The sequence below is a fragment of the Polyodon spathula genome, chromosome 12 (assembly GCF_017654505.1).
Source record: "Polyodon spathula isolate WHYD16114869_AA chromosome 12, ASM1765450v1, whole genome shotgun sequence".
NCBI lineage: Eukaryota > Metazoa > Chordata > Actinopteri > Acipenseriformes > Polyodontidae > Polyodon > Polyodon spathula.
Window position 1 is genome coordinate 2,426,152 of NC_054545.1, and position 17,016 is coordinate 2,443,167.

At 42.6% G+C, this 17,016-nt stretch overlaps 1 protein-coding gene across 1 annotated transcript; it reads right to left on the bottom strand.

Annotated features, from left to right (window-relative positions):
* Nucleotides 1-7,899: 7,899 nt before the first annotated feature.
* Nucleotides 7,900-16,298, bottom strand: LOC121323889 (prostaglandin D2 receptor-like). Its single transcript, XM_041265210.1, has 2 exons — nucleotides 14,976-16,298; nucleotides 7,900-9,364 (listed from the first exon to the last, which is right to left on the bottom strand). Exons 1-2 carry the CDS (start codon nucleotides 15,771-15,773, stop codon nucleotides 9,173-9,175), a joined length of 990 nt encoding a protein of 329 aa, XP_041121144.1. The 5' UTR covers nucleotides 15,774-16,298; the 3' UTR covers nucleotides 7,900-9,172.
* Between the last annotated feature and the right edge of the window lie 718 nt (nucleotides 16,299-17,016).

Here is a 17,016-nt window from a genome sequence, read left to right on the forward strand (position 1 = left end):
AAAAACACATCCATTTTTTAAATGTTTGTTATATATATTTTTGTATTAGTTTTTTCTAGTCCTGTATTGCTACTTTTTTTATCTGAACATTGACATCACATCAGGTTGTGAAAACAAAACTTGACTTAGCAGAGGTGAGCTGTCACTTCAGTCTGATAAGGGAGATTTCCTTGAATTGATTTCGCTCTGAATTGCTGCTTTGTTCAAGAAGTGAACCCCCTTATTCATTATTCAAAGTTTTATATTTAATCAGCTCCATTTCCCATGGGGGGGGGGAGTTAGAAAATAACTGTCTGATAACAATCATTCATACATCATCATCATATCACAAAGACTATAAGCTATGCATGTACAAAGTTTCCATTGCCATCCCCGCTCAAAGAGGGGAGGCTTGTGCAGCAGCGCTCTGAGCTCCATGGAGCAGGGCTTTGCTTTTAGGTCCCCTGATGTCTCATTCTTAGTGTCTCCCAGTGGCTCACGTGTTAAAGGTGTGACTGTATGGAGTGCATGTAGTCTGGGCAGTGCAGGTTTGTGTCCTGGCTGTGCCGTGTAGTGGATCTGGGCTGGGGAGTCGCCTCACCTCGCTTCAACGGACCCTACTGGCCAGGTACAGTGAGCTCAAGCAAATGTAACAGGGTGACCCTGCACACCCCAGCCGAACGGGTTAGGGTTAGGGTGAGGATTAGGGTTTGTGTTAGGGTTAGGGTTAGGGTTAGTGTTAGGGTTTGTGTTAGGGTTAGGGTTAGGTTAGGGTTAGGGTGGCCCGTCTTTATACACCTATGCCTTACAGAATTTCACCGCAGGTTTATGCAGGGAGCAGCTAATATAATCTGGCATGCCACTGAATAGCTGCCCACTTCCTCACAAGCCACACAGCATCTGTTCAGAGATAGGGGTGCTGTAGTTGAACTAGTTATGAGGCTTTGCCTCTACTGAACAATGATACCAGGCAGGAAAGTCCTTTCTAATTGTGATTATAATACAGCAGCTGCTCTGCCCTGGAGAATAAGCTGTTGTTATCACTGCCAGATCCCTCATTGTCAGGATTGCACGCCTCAGTCCTGCCGGTGGCATGTTCTGCACGTTATGTACGTGAGTAAAACCGTGCTGTGTAGCAGGTTCAATAAAATATTCATTGATGTACAGTGATGTAAACTGAGTGTACTGCCAGTGAACTGAAGAGCACGCTCCCTGCTTCTGAGAGAATGACCCTGGTTCAGGTAGTTATTGCACACCTGTTCTGTAACCTCTCTCCTGGTCCTGAGAGAATGACTCTGGTTCAGGTAGTTATTGCACACCTGTTCTGTAACCTCTCTCCTGGTCCTGAGAGAATGACCCTGGTTCAGGTAGTTATTGCACACCTGTTCTGTAACCTCTCTCCTGGTCCTGAGAGAATGACCCTGGTTCAGGTAGTTATTGCACACCTGTTCTGTAACCTCTCTCCTGGTCCTGAGAGAATGACCCTGGTTCAGGTAATTATTGCACACCTGTTCTGTAACCTCTCTCCTGGTCCTGAGAGAATGACCCTGGTTCAGGTAGTTATTGCACACCTGTTCTGTAACCTCTCTCCTGGTCCTGAGAGAATGACCCTGGTTCAGGTAGTTATTGCACACCTGTTCTGTAACCTCTCTCCTGGTCCTGAGAGAATGACCCTGGTTCAGGTAGTTATTGCACACCTGTTCTGTAACCTCTCTCCTGGTCCTGAGAGAATGACTCTGGTTCAGGTAGTTATTGCACACCTGTTCTGTAACCTCTCTCCTGGTCCTGAGAGAATGACCCTGGTTCAGGTAGTTATTGCACACCTGTTCTGTAACCTCTCTCCTGGTCCTGAGAGAATGACTCTGGTTCAGGTAGTTATTGCACACCTGTTCTGTAACCTCTCTCCTGGTCCTGAGAGAATGACTCTGGTTCAGGTAGTTATTGCACACCTGTTCTGTAATCTCTCTCCTGGTCCTGAGAGAATGACTCTGGTTCAGGTAGTTATTGCACACCTGTTCTGTAACCTCTCTCCTGGTCCTGAGAGAATGATCCTGGTTCAGGTAGTTATTGCACACCTGTTCTGTAATCTCTCTCCTGGTCCTGAGAGAATGACCCTGGTTCAGGTAGTTATTGCACACCTGTTCTGTAACCTCTCTCCTGGTCCTGAGAGAATGACCCTGGTTCAGGTAGTTATTGCACACCTGTTCTGTAACCTCTCTCCTGGTCCTGAGAGAATGACCCTGGTTCAGGTAGTTATTGCACACCTGTTCTGTAACCTCTCTCCTGGTCCTGAGAGAATGACCCTGGTTCAGGTAGTTATTGCACACCTGTTCTGTAACCTCTCTCCTGGTCCTGAGAGAATGACCCTGGTTCAGGTAGTTATTGCACACCTGTTCTGTAACCTCTCTCCTGGTCCTGAGAGAATGACCCTGGTTCAGGTAGTTATTGCACACCTGTTCTGTAACCTCTCTCCTGGTCCTGAGAGAATGACCCTGGTTCAGGTAGTTATTGCACACCTGTTCTGTAACCTCTCTCCTGGTCCTGAGAGAATGACTCTGGTTCAGGTAGTTATTGCACACCTGTTCTGTAACCTCTCTCCTGGTCCTGAGAGAATGACTCTGGTTCAGGTAGTTATTGCACACCTGTTCTGTAATCTCTCTCCTGGTCCTGAGAGAATGACCCTGGTTCAGGTAATTATTGCACACCTGTTCTGTAACCTCTCTCCTGGTCCTGAGAGAATGACCCTGGTTCAGGTAGTTATTGCACACCTGTTCTGTAACCTCTCTCCTGGTCCTGAGAGAATGACCCTGGTTCAGGTAGTTATTGCACACCTGTTCTGTAACCTCTCTCCTGGTCCTGAGAGAATGACCCTGGTTCAGGTAGTTATTGCACACCTGTTCTGTAACCTCTCTCCTGGTCCTGAGAGAATGACCCTGGTTCAGGTAGTTATTGCACACCTGTTCTGTAATCTCTCTCCTGGTCCTGAGAGAATGACCCTGGTTCAGGTAGTTATTGCACACCTGTTCTGTAACCTCTCTCCTGGTCCTGAGAGAATGACCCTGGTTCAGGTAGTTATTACACACCTGTTCTGTAACCTCTCTCCTGGTCCTGAGAGAATGACCCTGGTTCAGGTAGTTATTGCACACCTGTTCTGTAACCTCTCTCCTGGTCCTGAGAGAATGACCCTGGTTCAGGTAGTTATTGCACACCTGTTCTGTAACCTCTCTCCTGGTCCTGAGAGAATGACCCTGGTTCAGGTAGTTATTGCACACCTGTTCTGTAACCTCTCTCCTGGTCCTGAGAGAATGACCCTGGTTCAGGTAGTTATTGCACACCTGTTCTGTAACCTCTCTCCTGGTCCTGAGAGAATGATGTGCAAAAGAACCTGCAATCACTTGAAAACAAACACTTGTTTCCTCACACTAAGTGAATGATTTACTTGAATTAGGTAGTACTTAATTACTGGAAGTCACAGAACCTGCCTGTGAAAAACCGCAGTGCACTTGCTGCTGTTGCTGTTTCTATTCTGCTGACTGGAACAGAAACCACAGCTTCACTGTATATACATGTTTATATCACAAGATTGGGATCAGTGACGATATTGTTGGTTTGCATTTGGTGGTGGGTCCTGTCTGCTAGCAGTTCCCATATTCCCACCAGTGACACTCCACCCTTACTCCGTCATTGGGATTCATTTCATTCATTTCTGTCAAGGTTGTTATTTGAAATAATGTACGGAAATGCTTGTATAAAGAATTAAATATAAACCAGACATGTGTAATGAACGGAGTCTGAGGACTGCAATCCCGTACTACACGAATCACACAGCTCAAAATGTGCACACTGCCGGCCAGTCGCAATTCACTCTCCAGTCAAAAACCCTTTTAGTGAGTTTCTGGGATCCAGAGCCGCCACTGTAAACCTGGGCAGATTGTCAACTAGCTGTAAAGCAAAACCAGTCAAGATAGAATAAAGGGGCCAGACATATAAAGATGTGATGCTTACCAAAGGGGCCACAGTATAGTCAGGAAAGCATAGCTGTGCAAAGTGAAGAGTAACAGTGGGGCAAACTCTGACCCTGTTATTATTGTTGCAGGAGCTAGTGGCAGCATGAATTTATATAGACCCTGACAAGGTGCTCAATCATGGCTTATTTTATTCAGGTAGAGGTAGTGGTATGCAATGCAAAACAAAGGTCTTACCACAATACAATTTGTTACATACTGTACTGATGCAAGCTGAGAGCCGGACCATGGCAGAGGGACTTCCCGGGTCTAGTTTGAGGTAGAGCTGGGTGTCGTCAGCAGAGGAGTGAAACATGAGGCTGTGTTGGCAGATGAGGTGACCCAAGGGAAGCATGGAGATACTGAAGAGAAGAGGCCCAAGAACAGACCCTTGAGAGACACCGCAAGTGACCGGGTTTGCATCAGCACTGCTTCCATCATAGAAGACAGACTGCATGCGTCCAGATAGGTAAGAGGAGAGCCAGGCTCCAGAGATCCCAGCATACTTCTGAAGGCGGTCAAGAAAAATGCCATGATCTATGGTATCAAAAGCAGCAGTTAGGTCAAGGAGGACAAGGACAGGGGGAGCAGCAGCACCAGCATTGAGCAGGAGATCGTTTACAATCTGGAGCAGAGCAGTGTCAGTACTGTGATGCAGCTGGAAGCCAGATTACAGAGATTCAAACAGATATTATAAATGTGATAAAATGCAGATATTATTGTGTGATAATGTATTCTGACCCATATAATAATAATAATAATAATAATAATAATAATAATATAATAATAATAATAATAATAATAATATACTCACATTTTACATTACTCATGTTCTGACAGCAGAGTTATGACGAGCATGTATTGCCTCTGGCAGAGCATTAAACTCTTTCGTAAAACACTAATCTTATTATTCTAGCAGTCTTGTTTGACAGTCACAAATGCACACATCTGTTTCCAGGAGTGTTTTTTCAATGCTGGGTTGACTCTACCTGGCAACACAAATAAGACGGTACTTTCAGCGTACTGGCAGGGAAGAGCTTGTCCTGGCTGTGAATACTGCTCTCTCACACCACACAGAGGCCATTAATACAAACTGCAGAACAAATAATAATTCACCAGCTACCTTGGCTTTCTGCCTCTCACACACAAAGTGCATTCTTAGACAAACACTTTATCTTATTAACCTGCTGTTCAGGGCTGTTGTAATGAATTGACATTAAAGAAGCAACTTATGGAACAACACAGATGACACATTAAGGAAACGAGCAGTTAGGAGAAGAGTTGAATGGCATTTGCACAGCTAAATAAAGTTTCCCATTTCAGTGCTGGGTGTCTGAATGCCAGTCTCTTGCAGTGCAGGTTGAGAAGCCTCATACTGAATGGCGCTTTGGGAAGGGTTCACTCCTCTGATTTTTGACATGCCAGTGAAAGCTGTGAAGCTTGTGGAAGATGCGTCACACAGCCTCCTGTCTGCCCCCCGCCCCCAATCCTAACTTCCAATAGAATACACTGCTCATTGTTTTATTAAAGCAGATTGATATTACTGTATTAATACACGCTGTTTGATTAAGGACGTGCTGCATCTTGATTGGCTGAGGCAGTGTCCCATGTTGCATCAGGTTTATAATTGAATGTTGGTGTGATGTATGAATTTGTATTGACTCCAGTTGAATGGAACAGTAAGCGGTACTGTGTGCTTGCTCCTGTGTGCTTGCTCCTGTGTAGTTATTTCTGAGTCATCCTTTGTCAGAGCCGTAACCAATCCTTCCCGGATGTTGCACACACAAAAAAAAAAACTATTTTTACATGAGCTGGGAAAGAGAGACCTGGCAAAAATGATTCTTTGCCAGGATAACTGATTGGAGAATACTTTTACAGCGTTGTATACCAGAGCCCGCGGCTGAGTAAAAACCTGGCCTCCAGTTGCCATATTCTCCACTCCCACGGGTCTCTCCAGTTGAGTTGCATGGTGGTGTTGATGTTGAAATATAAAAAATAGTACCAAGCCTGGACTCCTAATAACATCTGGGAAAAAGAATCACTCAGGCATTGAGAATCCTGGAGTGTCTCTAAATCCTGTGTATTTACAGAGTTACTGCGCAAGTTCATGTGTACTTTCACATCATTACAATGTTATTCTGCATAACTACAATGTACTTAATGTCTACATCTTTTTGCACAATATATGTAATAAATCATTGTATCAGAAAAGGGTTAGGGTTAGGGGCATTAGGCTTAGAGTTAGGATTAGGGTTAGGGTTAGGGGCATTAGGCTTAGAGTTAGGATTAGGGTTAGGGTTAGGGGCATTAGGCTTAGAGTTAGGATTAGGGTTAGGGTTAGAGGCGTTAGGTTTAGAGTTAGGATTAGGGTTAGGGTTAGAGGATTAGGTTTAGAGTTAGGATTAGGGTTAGGGTTAGAGTTTAGGGTTAGAGTTAGGATTAGGGTTAGGGTTAGAGTTAGGGTTAGGGTTAGGGTTAGGTTTATTATTCCCAATTAGAGTTCGGACTTAGTTAGGTTTAGAGTCGCGAATCCGTGGTTCAATCGCCGCAATTAGGTTTAGAATTAGTCATTAGGTTAGAATTAGGTGGTTAGGTTAGAGCTAGAGGAATTAGGGTTAGGGGCATTAGGTTTAGAGTTAGAATTAGGGTTAGGGTTAGAGGCGTTAGGGTTAGGGTTAGCGTTAGGGTTAGGGTTAGAGGGATTAGGGTTAGGGTTAGTGTTAGGATCAGGGTTAGGGCATTAGGTTTAGAGTTAGGATTAGGGTTATATGGTTAGGGTTATCTTAGAGTTAGGATTAGGGTTTAGGGGTTAGGGTTAAGGTTAGGTTTAGAGTTAGGATTAAGGTAAGGGTTAGGATTAGGGTTAGGGTTAGGATCAGGGTTAGGGGCGTTAGGTTTAGAGTTAGGATTAGGGTTAGGGTTAAGGTTAGGATTGGGGTTAAGGTTAGGATTAGTCTTAGGGGCATTAGGATTAGAGTTAGGATTAGGGTTATATCCTGCAGAAAGATGTACACATTAAACTGATTGTAGCTATGCATAATAACATTGTAATGATGTGTACGCACACATGGATTTACTCAGTAACTCCAATGTAAACACACAGGATTTAGAGACAGTCGCTGGAAGTGTTGCTGAGATCCCTGCCACCAGTATAACAAATGATTTCCGGTGCAGTGCAGTAACATCTGGATCTGAAACAGACTGCTCTGCACAGCTGTGTTTGGGAACAGAGAACCATGCTGTTTCTATCTTGAGTGCTTGTCCCAAACAGGACATAAACCGAAGTGCTGAAGACAGAAATCTACAGCAGTGGGCAAAATATGAAGCCGTCTGTTCTTCTGGCGCTCAAACGTGTTTCATTGTGCGCACAGTGCATAGGGGCCACTTGTTCATTTCACTTAGCTGTGATTTAATGTACCATCTTTAACATTTTGATTTTTAACAGCTACAATAGCTGGGATTGTGAAGCCTCCACACTACTGTTTTTTTTTTTTGTTTGATTTCAGGGCAACGTTTTTAACATGACAGATCATGAATCACCTTTATTAGCCTGTCGAGGGGTGAGCTTAGCTCCCCCCCCCCCCACCCCCCATGGGTGCTAGCACCCCGGAGCAGTGCGGTCTCGGTGCCTGTGTGTGCAGCCGTGGCTGGTGGAGAGTGTTGCTGTCAGCCTTTCTGTGTACGTGCATTAGGCTCATGTTGATTAATCACAAGTTGCTCTCTCTCGCCTTCTTTCAACACACATTCTATAGGACAATAGGATGAATCAAGTAATCAAGACTGCGTTGAATAGAATAGGCCTTGACTGTACATCTCCAGCTGTGCTAAACATCACAATGTACATCAGGCACAATAAACAACAGTAAGCAGCATGGCTATGGGCATGTGAAAACAACATCTCTCTGACACATTACGCTTACAATTATATAGACATTTATTGTCTATGGATTTATTTATTTACATTTAGTAAAACCTCTATACATTGAGGACACGCAATAAAGCCACATGATGCACCACAGCTAACCACATTTACATACATGCCACACAGGCTGCACTTAAGCAATGCCATGGACAGGCCTGGCTGCACTTGCTCTTCACACTTGCATGCAATGACATACAGAGCCTGTATCAGCAGCGTTATTAAAGCAACACATAACGATATGAGAGGAACTGTATCTGCATCATAACTCCAATCCCTTTCACATGCACAGTCATTATTTCACACCGAAGGGGGTCACATTCACAAAGCATTTGAAGCTTGCGCCAGATTACTTTTAAACTGAAAAGCTGTCAGTTAAATGATACAGAAAAGCAGCCCTTAAAGGACCATGCCTCCCATTAAGTTCTGTAACATGAACATGTCGTTTTTGCACTGGCGAAACTGCCTGTTGTGAATCTGGTCCTTTTTTAATACAGTACAATAAGATACAATACAATACAATGCAATACAATACCATTCAGAAACATATCTAAAGTGCCATTAATGTCCAGAATCCTTAACGTTCATCTACTGTAATCTACAGGGTGAGTGGTGTGTCTACCAGGAGTGCTGGCAAAGGAAACGACCACAGGAAATAGTGCACTGTGAAATTCATTTTTGTTTATGTGCTGGCAAGCTATGGTGATCTAGATATAAGGAGAGGAATTGGGCATGTTTGGGTTGTGTCACGCGTTGTCTTTTTGATTGTCACACTATTTTTAACATGGTTTGTAATACTGGCTCAGTGGCTGGAGTGGAAGCTGCCACATTGGGTTTGAGTAGCTCAGTATTATTAAAGAGCTTAATAGCACATGTTTTACACAGATTACAGCAGATATCTGCTGGAGCTGGAAACTGCCAATGCAAGTCTTAATAAACACTTAGCACCCTTATTGCTGATCTGCTGGCCGTTTGCTGACATGCACTGAATTAATAAATGGGTAACGAAGGCAAATGGGTTATAAAGTGTTACAGCTTAAAGACTTGAGGAAACGCTTTACAAATATGCACCAAAGTTTTCTTACAAAACTAGGTATCCTTATATACTTAGAGTACCTCTCTGAAATGTGCCTTCAGAATGGTGCCATTAGTGTTCTGAATCTAAATTCTAAATTCTAAGTTCATTGTTAGCCTTGTTGTACTGAAGCAGCCCATTACAGGCATGTTTTCTAACAATGGCTGCCATGTTATCGAGGTTTTGGATTGAACTTCAGCCATTTAAAGTGGTGTGGCACAGCTTGTCGTACAGCTTGTGAACCATCATCCGGAAGAGCGAGGTGCGGAAGATGATGAAGACCCAGGGATCCACGATGGAGTTCACCGAGAGGAACCGCAGCGCCATCAGGTCCTTGGCTTCATTGTCCTCGCTTGCTTGGGAGAATGCTCCAATGTATGTGCGCACCTGTCAAAGAAAGAAAGAAACACGGTCTCTGAGTGCCAGACTCATTCAGCCCTCTGCACTGCAGACTCATTCAGCCCTCTGCTCAAGCACTTCACTGCAGACTCAATCAGCCCTCTGCTCAAGCACTTCACTGCAGACTCAATCAGCCCTCTGCTCAAGCACTTCACTGCAGACTCAATCAGCCCTCTGCTCAAGCACTTCACTGCAGACTCAATCAGCCCTCTGCTCAAGCACTTCACTGCAGACTCAATCAGCCCTCTGCTCAAGCACTTCACTGCAGACTCAATCAGCCCTCTGCTCAAGCACTTCACTGCAGACTCAATCAGCCCTCTGCTCAAGCACTTCACTGCAGACTCAATCAGCCCTCTGCTCAAGCACTTCACTGCAGACTCAATCAGCCCTCTGCTCAAGCACTTCACTGCAGACTCAATCAGCCCTCTGCTCAAGCACTTCACTGCAGACTCAATCAGCCCTCTGCTCAAGCACTTCACTGCAGACTCAATCAGCCCTCTGCTCAAGCACTTCACTGCAGACTCAATCAGCCCTCTGCTCAAGCACTTCACTGCAGACTCAATCAGCCCTCTGCTCAAGCACTTCACTGCAGACTCAATCAGCCCTCTGCTCAAGCACTTCACTGCAGACTCAATCAGCCCTCTGCTCAAGCACTTCACTGCAGACTCAATCAGCCCTCTGCTCAAACACTTCTTTGCCGCAATGCATTTTGTTGCCTTGCGGGTCAGTTTTGAATCAATATTATTCCTGAACGTCTCCTCACCGCTGCTACCCACTTAGCGATCAGGAGGACTAAAGATCAATAACCGGCCCCCGCTTCCTGCTGTCTGTCAAGCCAGTCCTCTCTTTCCACCAACTTCTCACAAACTGGATTCGAAACCTGCTTTCGTGACTCCACCTCTGCAGCATGCCCCTATACAGTATATATACTTGTTTGCTGTTGCTGTTGTAGGGTCATGAATCTGCCCTCCTGCTGCTGCCTCACAAAGTCAAAGGGAAAGGCAAGGCTAGCTTGGAGAGTGTGGTGTGCTGGGGACTGCCTCTCTTAGTGATCTAGAGCTTCAATTCAAAGCGCTTTTCATTTCTCGCACCCTGACTTTACTGGGCAATCCGACACTCCAGCTTGTTGAAAAATCTTTCAATGTGTAGATCATTAATAAAGCCCCATTCGTTGAGTTCCTCACTTATATTATTATTTCCACAGTGAAAGGGAGTGAAATACAGATTTAATTAGAGGAGTGCTGGCGTCCTGCCAAACACAGCTCTCCTAGAAGAGCCCAAACCCTTAACTGTGTTACTGGGACAGGAAGCAGTTACACAGTCACGTATTTGGACAGCACAGTATATCTGTTACACTGGTTTGCTAGGGCTTAGCCATGCACTGGAAGTCATCGACAGTCTATGAAAAAAATAATAATATAATAATAATAATAATAAATAATAATAATAATAATAATAATAAATAATAATATAATGGCATCTAGAAGAAAAAAGCTAAATTGAAAATAATCAGATCACTAAAGGGAACGACAAAATTAATTAAACAAATTATGATCGTATTTACTTTTGAACGAGTTTGGAAAGATCGAAGCATAAAAACCGCTCGACGTTATGGAGTGTGCTTGCGCGAATGGGAATGGCGTGGCGAGTGTGTGACCACACTGAGGTTTACTGAATGAAGGAAGGGTTATTGAGCATGTGTTCCTGTATTATGTTATGGCGTGTTGTTAATAAATATTGCTTGTTAGGGGACATAAATAGCTTACCGTGCAACTAGCAATTGTAATGAAGGACAGCTACTTTTACAAAAACCTGCCTACTTCTTCCTGAAACCATAATAAAAAACAAAACAATTGAAAAGCACGACTCCCGGACTGCATTGATCACTGCTGTGAACTGAGTTCTGTGCAGCGGGATGGCTCTGAGATCGGTGCAGTTTGTCTTTGACGATCTCAGACAATAATCCACAGTGTGATTTGCCACGAGAAACGCTAGTTTTAAGGGGTCATTTTCTGTTTATTAACTGTGAACAAGTAGCTTTCTAATATATTAAATATTTCCTTTTTAGGGGTTAGTAAATATAACTTGAACATTATTATTATTATATTTAGCATTGTTGTTGTTCTGGGTTTCCCCTTTAATAATTCGATGGATCCCTGCTAGTTATTTAGTAGTGAATGGGTATAATATGCGTGTTTTGGTGCAGAGCCAAGAAACTGCAAACGAGGGTGCAACATTTTAATAAGCGACGAATCTATAATTAAAAATAATAATAAATGAGGATACACTTTATTACACTCACTACTTGTAATTGTATTAACATGAATACAGATAGGCACTTATTAAAATGTGGGGCTCTTGCTTTGGGGATCTTCGTTCTGTGTTTAATGAGAAAGTAAAGACTTGGACGATTTAAAAGTCTAAATGAGTTGTCTCACATTAAAGCCTCATAAATTAAAGTGATTTTTCCCGAAAAACGTAATTAAAAACAGCCACATTTTGTGGAAAAACCACCTAGTTGGTGCGCCGCAGCTGACATCCGAAATGCTCGTCATGTTTTAACCACACTATGTATTGTTTTTTTTTTTCCTTTAATGGATTTGAATGGCATACTTCGCTTCAAACCAAAAAAAATAAAAAGGGAATATTGGGGACTTTACTTTTTTGATGAAAATTGTGCATATTTATACAGTTAAAAGTAAACAATACAGATGCGGTGAATCCGCTGTTTTATTTCTTATCCATGTTCTGTCTTCCTTCCTGCATTAGGACAAGCCTCCATAAAGCACGCATTGTAATAACACGATTCATCTTGAGATCCATTAACTGCGCTCTCTGATCAGGGACTTTCCTAGTATAAGGTTTCACAATGAATTCATCTCATTATTATTATTATTATTATTATTATATTATTATTATTATTATTATTATTATTATTATTATTATTACACTGTGTAACAATTATTATTATTATTATTATTATTATTATTATTATTATTATTATTATTATTATTTTTGTTCCTGGGTAGTAAGTGTTATTTCCTAATTGCTTATGCTTCAAAAGTATAGAAAATGGCTATTTTATTCCCCACTACAAAAGATTTAGAAGTGAGTAGTTTTTCGAGATTTACAATTATACTGTAAATACAGTATAATTGTAAATCTCGAAAAACTACTCGCTTCTAAATCTTTTGTAGTCATCTTTGTATTACTTTAGTATAAATACATGTTAATTTGGATTCATATGTTGTTTTTTTCTGACTTTATGTGAACGAAAAGACACACATTTTCCCATTTTCCCATTGAAAATAGTGATATTTTGAAATATCACTGTCCTGGTCACAAAAGCAAAGTCTGTGGGGAATAATAGCCATTTTCTATACTTTTGAGGCATAAGCGGCGTAAAATAGACAGCGGCGACAGAAATGCAAATCTATATTTAAAACCTCCATCTGATCAGCGGATGTATCATGCCGTGCTCAGCCAAGTCCTGCTAAAGCTTGAGAAGAAAAATAATGAAGTTTTAAAAAGTTTTAAAAATAAGTAGTGAATTTTTAAAATTAAGAAAGCAGTGACCCCCCCCCCCCCCCCCCCCCCGCGAATATTGTACAAGTAATACACTGTCAGAATTTGGTAGGGGTTACCAAAACTATCCAGTTGGTTTTTCCAGCAGGGTTTCCGCTCCAGTGACACAACGGCGAAAGCACCGCGGTACACTTTTAACTAAGAACATAAGAACATAAGAACATAAGAAAGTTTACAAACGAGAGGAGGCCATTCGGCCCATCTTGCTCGTTTGGTTGTTAGTAGCTTATTGATCCCAAAATCTCATCAAGCAGCTTCTTGAAGGATCCCAGGGTGTCAGCTTCAACAACATTACTGGGGAGTTGATTCCAGACCCTCACAATTCTCTGTGTAAAAAAGTGTCTCCTATTTTCTGTTCTGAATGCCCCTTTTTCTAAACTCCATTTGTGACCCCTGGTCCTTGTTTCTTTTTTCAGGCTGAAAAAGTCCCTTGGGTCGACACTGTCAATACCTTTTAGAATTTTTAATGCTTGAATTAGGTCGCCACGTAGTCTTCTTTGTTCAAGACTGAACAGATTCAATTTTTTTAGCCTGTCTGCATATGACATGCCTTTTAAGCCCGGAATAATTCTGGTCGCTCTTCTTTGCACTCTTTCTAGAGCAGCAATATCTTTTTTATAGCGAGGTGACCAGAACTGAACACAATATTCAACTAGCTCTGAACTTGGCAAGCATGCATTCGTTACATCGCTGTCTGCGTCTGCTTCCGCACACAAAGACTCGTATGCAGAGATACCAGTGCCTAGCTCACTGACTCCCCAATATACCCCGGTGAAGTGACGTTGCTATTGGATAGTGGATATTCGATATTCGCGCAAAACACTAACATTTCACCCAATGAAAGATGTCATGCTAACGAGTAATTTAAGCCTGTCTCGTTGATTTGCGAGTTAGCAATCTCTAATTACGAACATGAAAAACACGCATTCATATTCATTATACATTGTACAGTATATATAGATTTGTATTTCTCTCGCCGCTGTCTATTCGGTCCCTCTGCTGGTAGTAACTAGGGCGTGTGAGAATAATAATAATAATAATAATAATAATAATAATAAGAAGAAGAAGAAGAAGAAGAAGAAGAAGAAGAAGAAGAAGAAGAAGAAGAAGAAGAAGAAGAAGAAGAGTCCTAAACTTGGATAAGAAATAAAACAGCGGATTCACCTCATCTGTATTGTTTACGTTTAACGGTATAAATATGCACCATTTTCATCAAAAAAGTAAACATAAACAATTAAGCAGCTACTGTGGGAAAGTTTTTTTTTTTTTTTTACTGAATAATATCTGACTTGAAGAAAGCGAAAGATATTGTTTATTGTATATTGCTTTATCGGCCTAAGAGAAAGGGAAATAGGAACGGGCTTTCAAAGCTTAGGAGGTCAGGATTCAGAATACGAGGCGATATAAAACGAATACAGACCACAATGTTGTCTCCTCACAATGCAGCTGTAGCCGCACTGTCCCGGAAAGAACTACGATAGCACCGAGAGCTTATATTATTACAGCCTAGGAGGCTGGGGTGTGTATGGTGACAGATTGGTGCCAAATTAAGGCACAACTTGTATCGCCCTCCTTGCTAATTGCAAATAAAAAAAATAAAAATAAAAACGATTGGGCTACTGGTGGAACTTATTGATGCATAAAATGAATATAAAAAAATCTATAGGCTATGGAAAAAAACAATTTAAAAATATCAATAATTTTAGAATCGATCTATAGGATAAAACAATCAAGAAAATCTAAAAAATCCTCTTAAAAGAGCAGGGATAATATGCTAGCACGAGTTATTGTTGTAACTGCGACGACATCACTTTAGAAGTTTAATGCACTTTGCAAGCACTACAGCGCGTAGAAGACCCAATGCGTGCAACACGAGCTAGTGCGCAGAGCTGAAACCGGGCGAAACTTTCTGTTTGCAACGGCAGTTGAAAAGCATGAGCTGAAATGTTTGTGTTTGGGCTATTAAAAACAATGGTGTCAAGAGGGTGACACCGATGTAAACTGCAGTACTTACAGTGACGGGGACTGAGCAGATTATAAAGATGAAGGTCATGAGCGCCAGCAGGACTAGGTGGTCGAGCTCCTCGGCGTGGCCGTTGTGGGCACCCTGGTTCTCGGCTCTCTCAAAAGAGCCGCGCCGTATTTTCTGTTTGCGGGACAGTTTATACATCTTCAGGAGGCTGATCATCACCGAGAGGTTGAACGCCACGATCAAGAGGATGAGCAGCCCCGTCAGTGTTCCGAACAGCACCGAGTACACGTGATGCGGCCGGTTCATGTCGATGTAGCACCAGGTACGCGGGAAATAGGATTTGTACCTGCCGAACTCACTTCCAAGGATCAGCGGCAAGGCGCAGAACAGCAGGCAGAACAAGTAGATGAACGGGAACATCAGAAGCGCCTTCCTGCGGTTTACATGCCGCTGGTAAAAATAGGGGTGCCCGATGGAGAGCCAGCACTCCACAGCCATTGCAAGCAGGATGAACATTGAACACAAGCCGAAGAAAACCATGAGCGCGCCGAACGCGTTGCACTGCATGCCTTCACCCACGGGCTGCCTTGTACTGTAACAGACCAGGACCATGGGGCTGATCACCAGCTTCCCCAGCAAGTCGGTCCAGACTAAGCCGGTGACCAGCACGTAGAAGACGGAGACGCGGTTGCTATTGTGTTTGTGCAGGTATAAGATGCACAAGGCGATGACGTTGCCCGTCACCCCCAGGGCGAACAGCACTGCGCTGGGGACCACGCTGTTGTTTTCATCGATCGATGTCAGATTTGGACTTGGTACCGAAGAACTGGACACGTTCATCCCCCTCCAGAAAGTGCTGCGCTCACAGCTTCACAGCTCTTTCTGCACTCAGTCCAGGCTGTGGATACCCTATACCTGCTCACACAGGCAGGCTTTAGGGAGAAAAAGTGGCTATTCTACTCCTGAGTTTTTTTTCTGATTATCGCTGTGTTTCTGCTCATATGATGTTCTTCTATGAGGGCTCTGAAACGCGGATCACCTGTCCAGAGCTTTTTGCGCCGAGCCGCTCTCTGCTCACCCGGAACGGTGTCAGACTGCAGGCAGTTTGAGGCGGCTATGACGAGTGGAAGGTCTGGGCTGTGCTTGTCTGCGTGTGACAGCAGTGAGACGCGGTGGGTATAGCGAGGCTGCACGAATGTATTCAACAGGACATTCTGAAACAAGTTGGCAGATAAACAGAGTTCACGAAATCACGAGTCAATATCAGTGTTTTCGGTGTAGAAGAAGTTTAGTCAAATCAGCCTTAGGGGTGTGGCTATTTTTTAAACAAATATTGCGCTACATATTTTAAACACACAAAGTTCAAATGAGCACTAAAATGAATGTAGCATGCGTTTAGTTTGCAGTGTTTATAGATAGATAGATAGATAGATGGACAGACAGACAGACAGACAGATAGATATAGACAAACAGACAGACAGATCTATAGATACAGACAGATATATAAATAGATAGATACTTTTTTACTTTTATAAAAAAATAAACATTTATTGAGTAGACAAAACAGTCAAAAACAGACTGTGAACATTTACATTACATTATTTTACGAGAAAACACAAAAAACAAACAGTCATTTCAATATTTATACAGAGTTCTTTTGCATCATCCTATACGTCACAGAGCGCTCCATTCACACGCCACAACATTTCAAAACTGAACAAGTCATGCATCATCTTATAAAACTTGAATTAAAAAGTTATGCGAGTAACTACCAATATCCTACATAATTTTACCAGGTCCTGATGAACATTTTTGATTTGGCTTTTTCTACTTTTAAGGAAGGCTAATTTTGCCTGCCCTGAAATGGAATTTGCCAGTTGAATCAAATGCTTCCGGTTTCTTGTAAATTTGACACCAAAAATAAAAACAGTCTTTGTAAAAGTTAAGTTCAAATTTGAAAAAATGTTGTTTAAAAAGTTGAATAAAGGGTCCAGTCTTTTCCAGTCCATGTAGCAGTGGAAGACAGCCTCTCTCTCCTTGCATTAGGGGCAATGATCAGTCAGCTCGGGATTTATAATGCTTA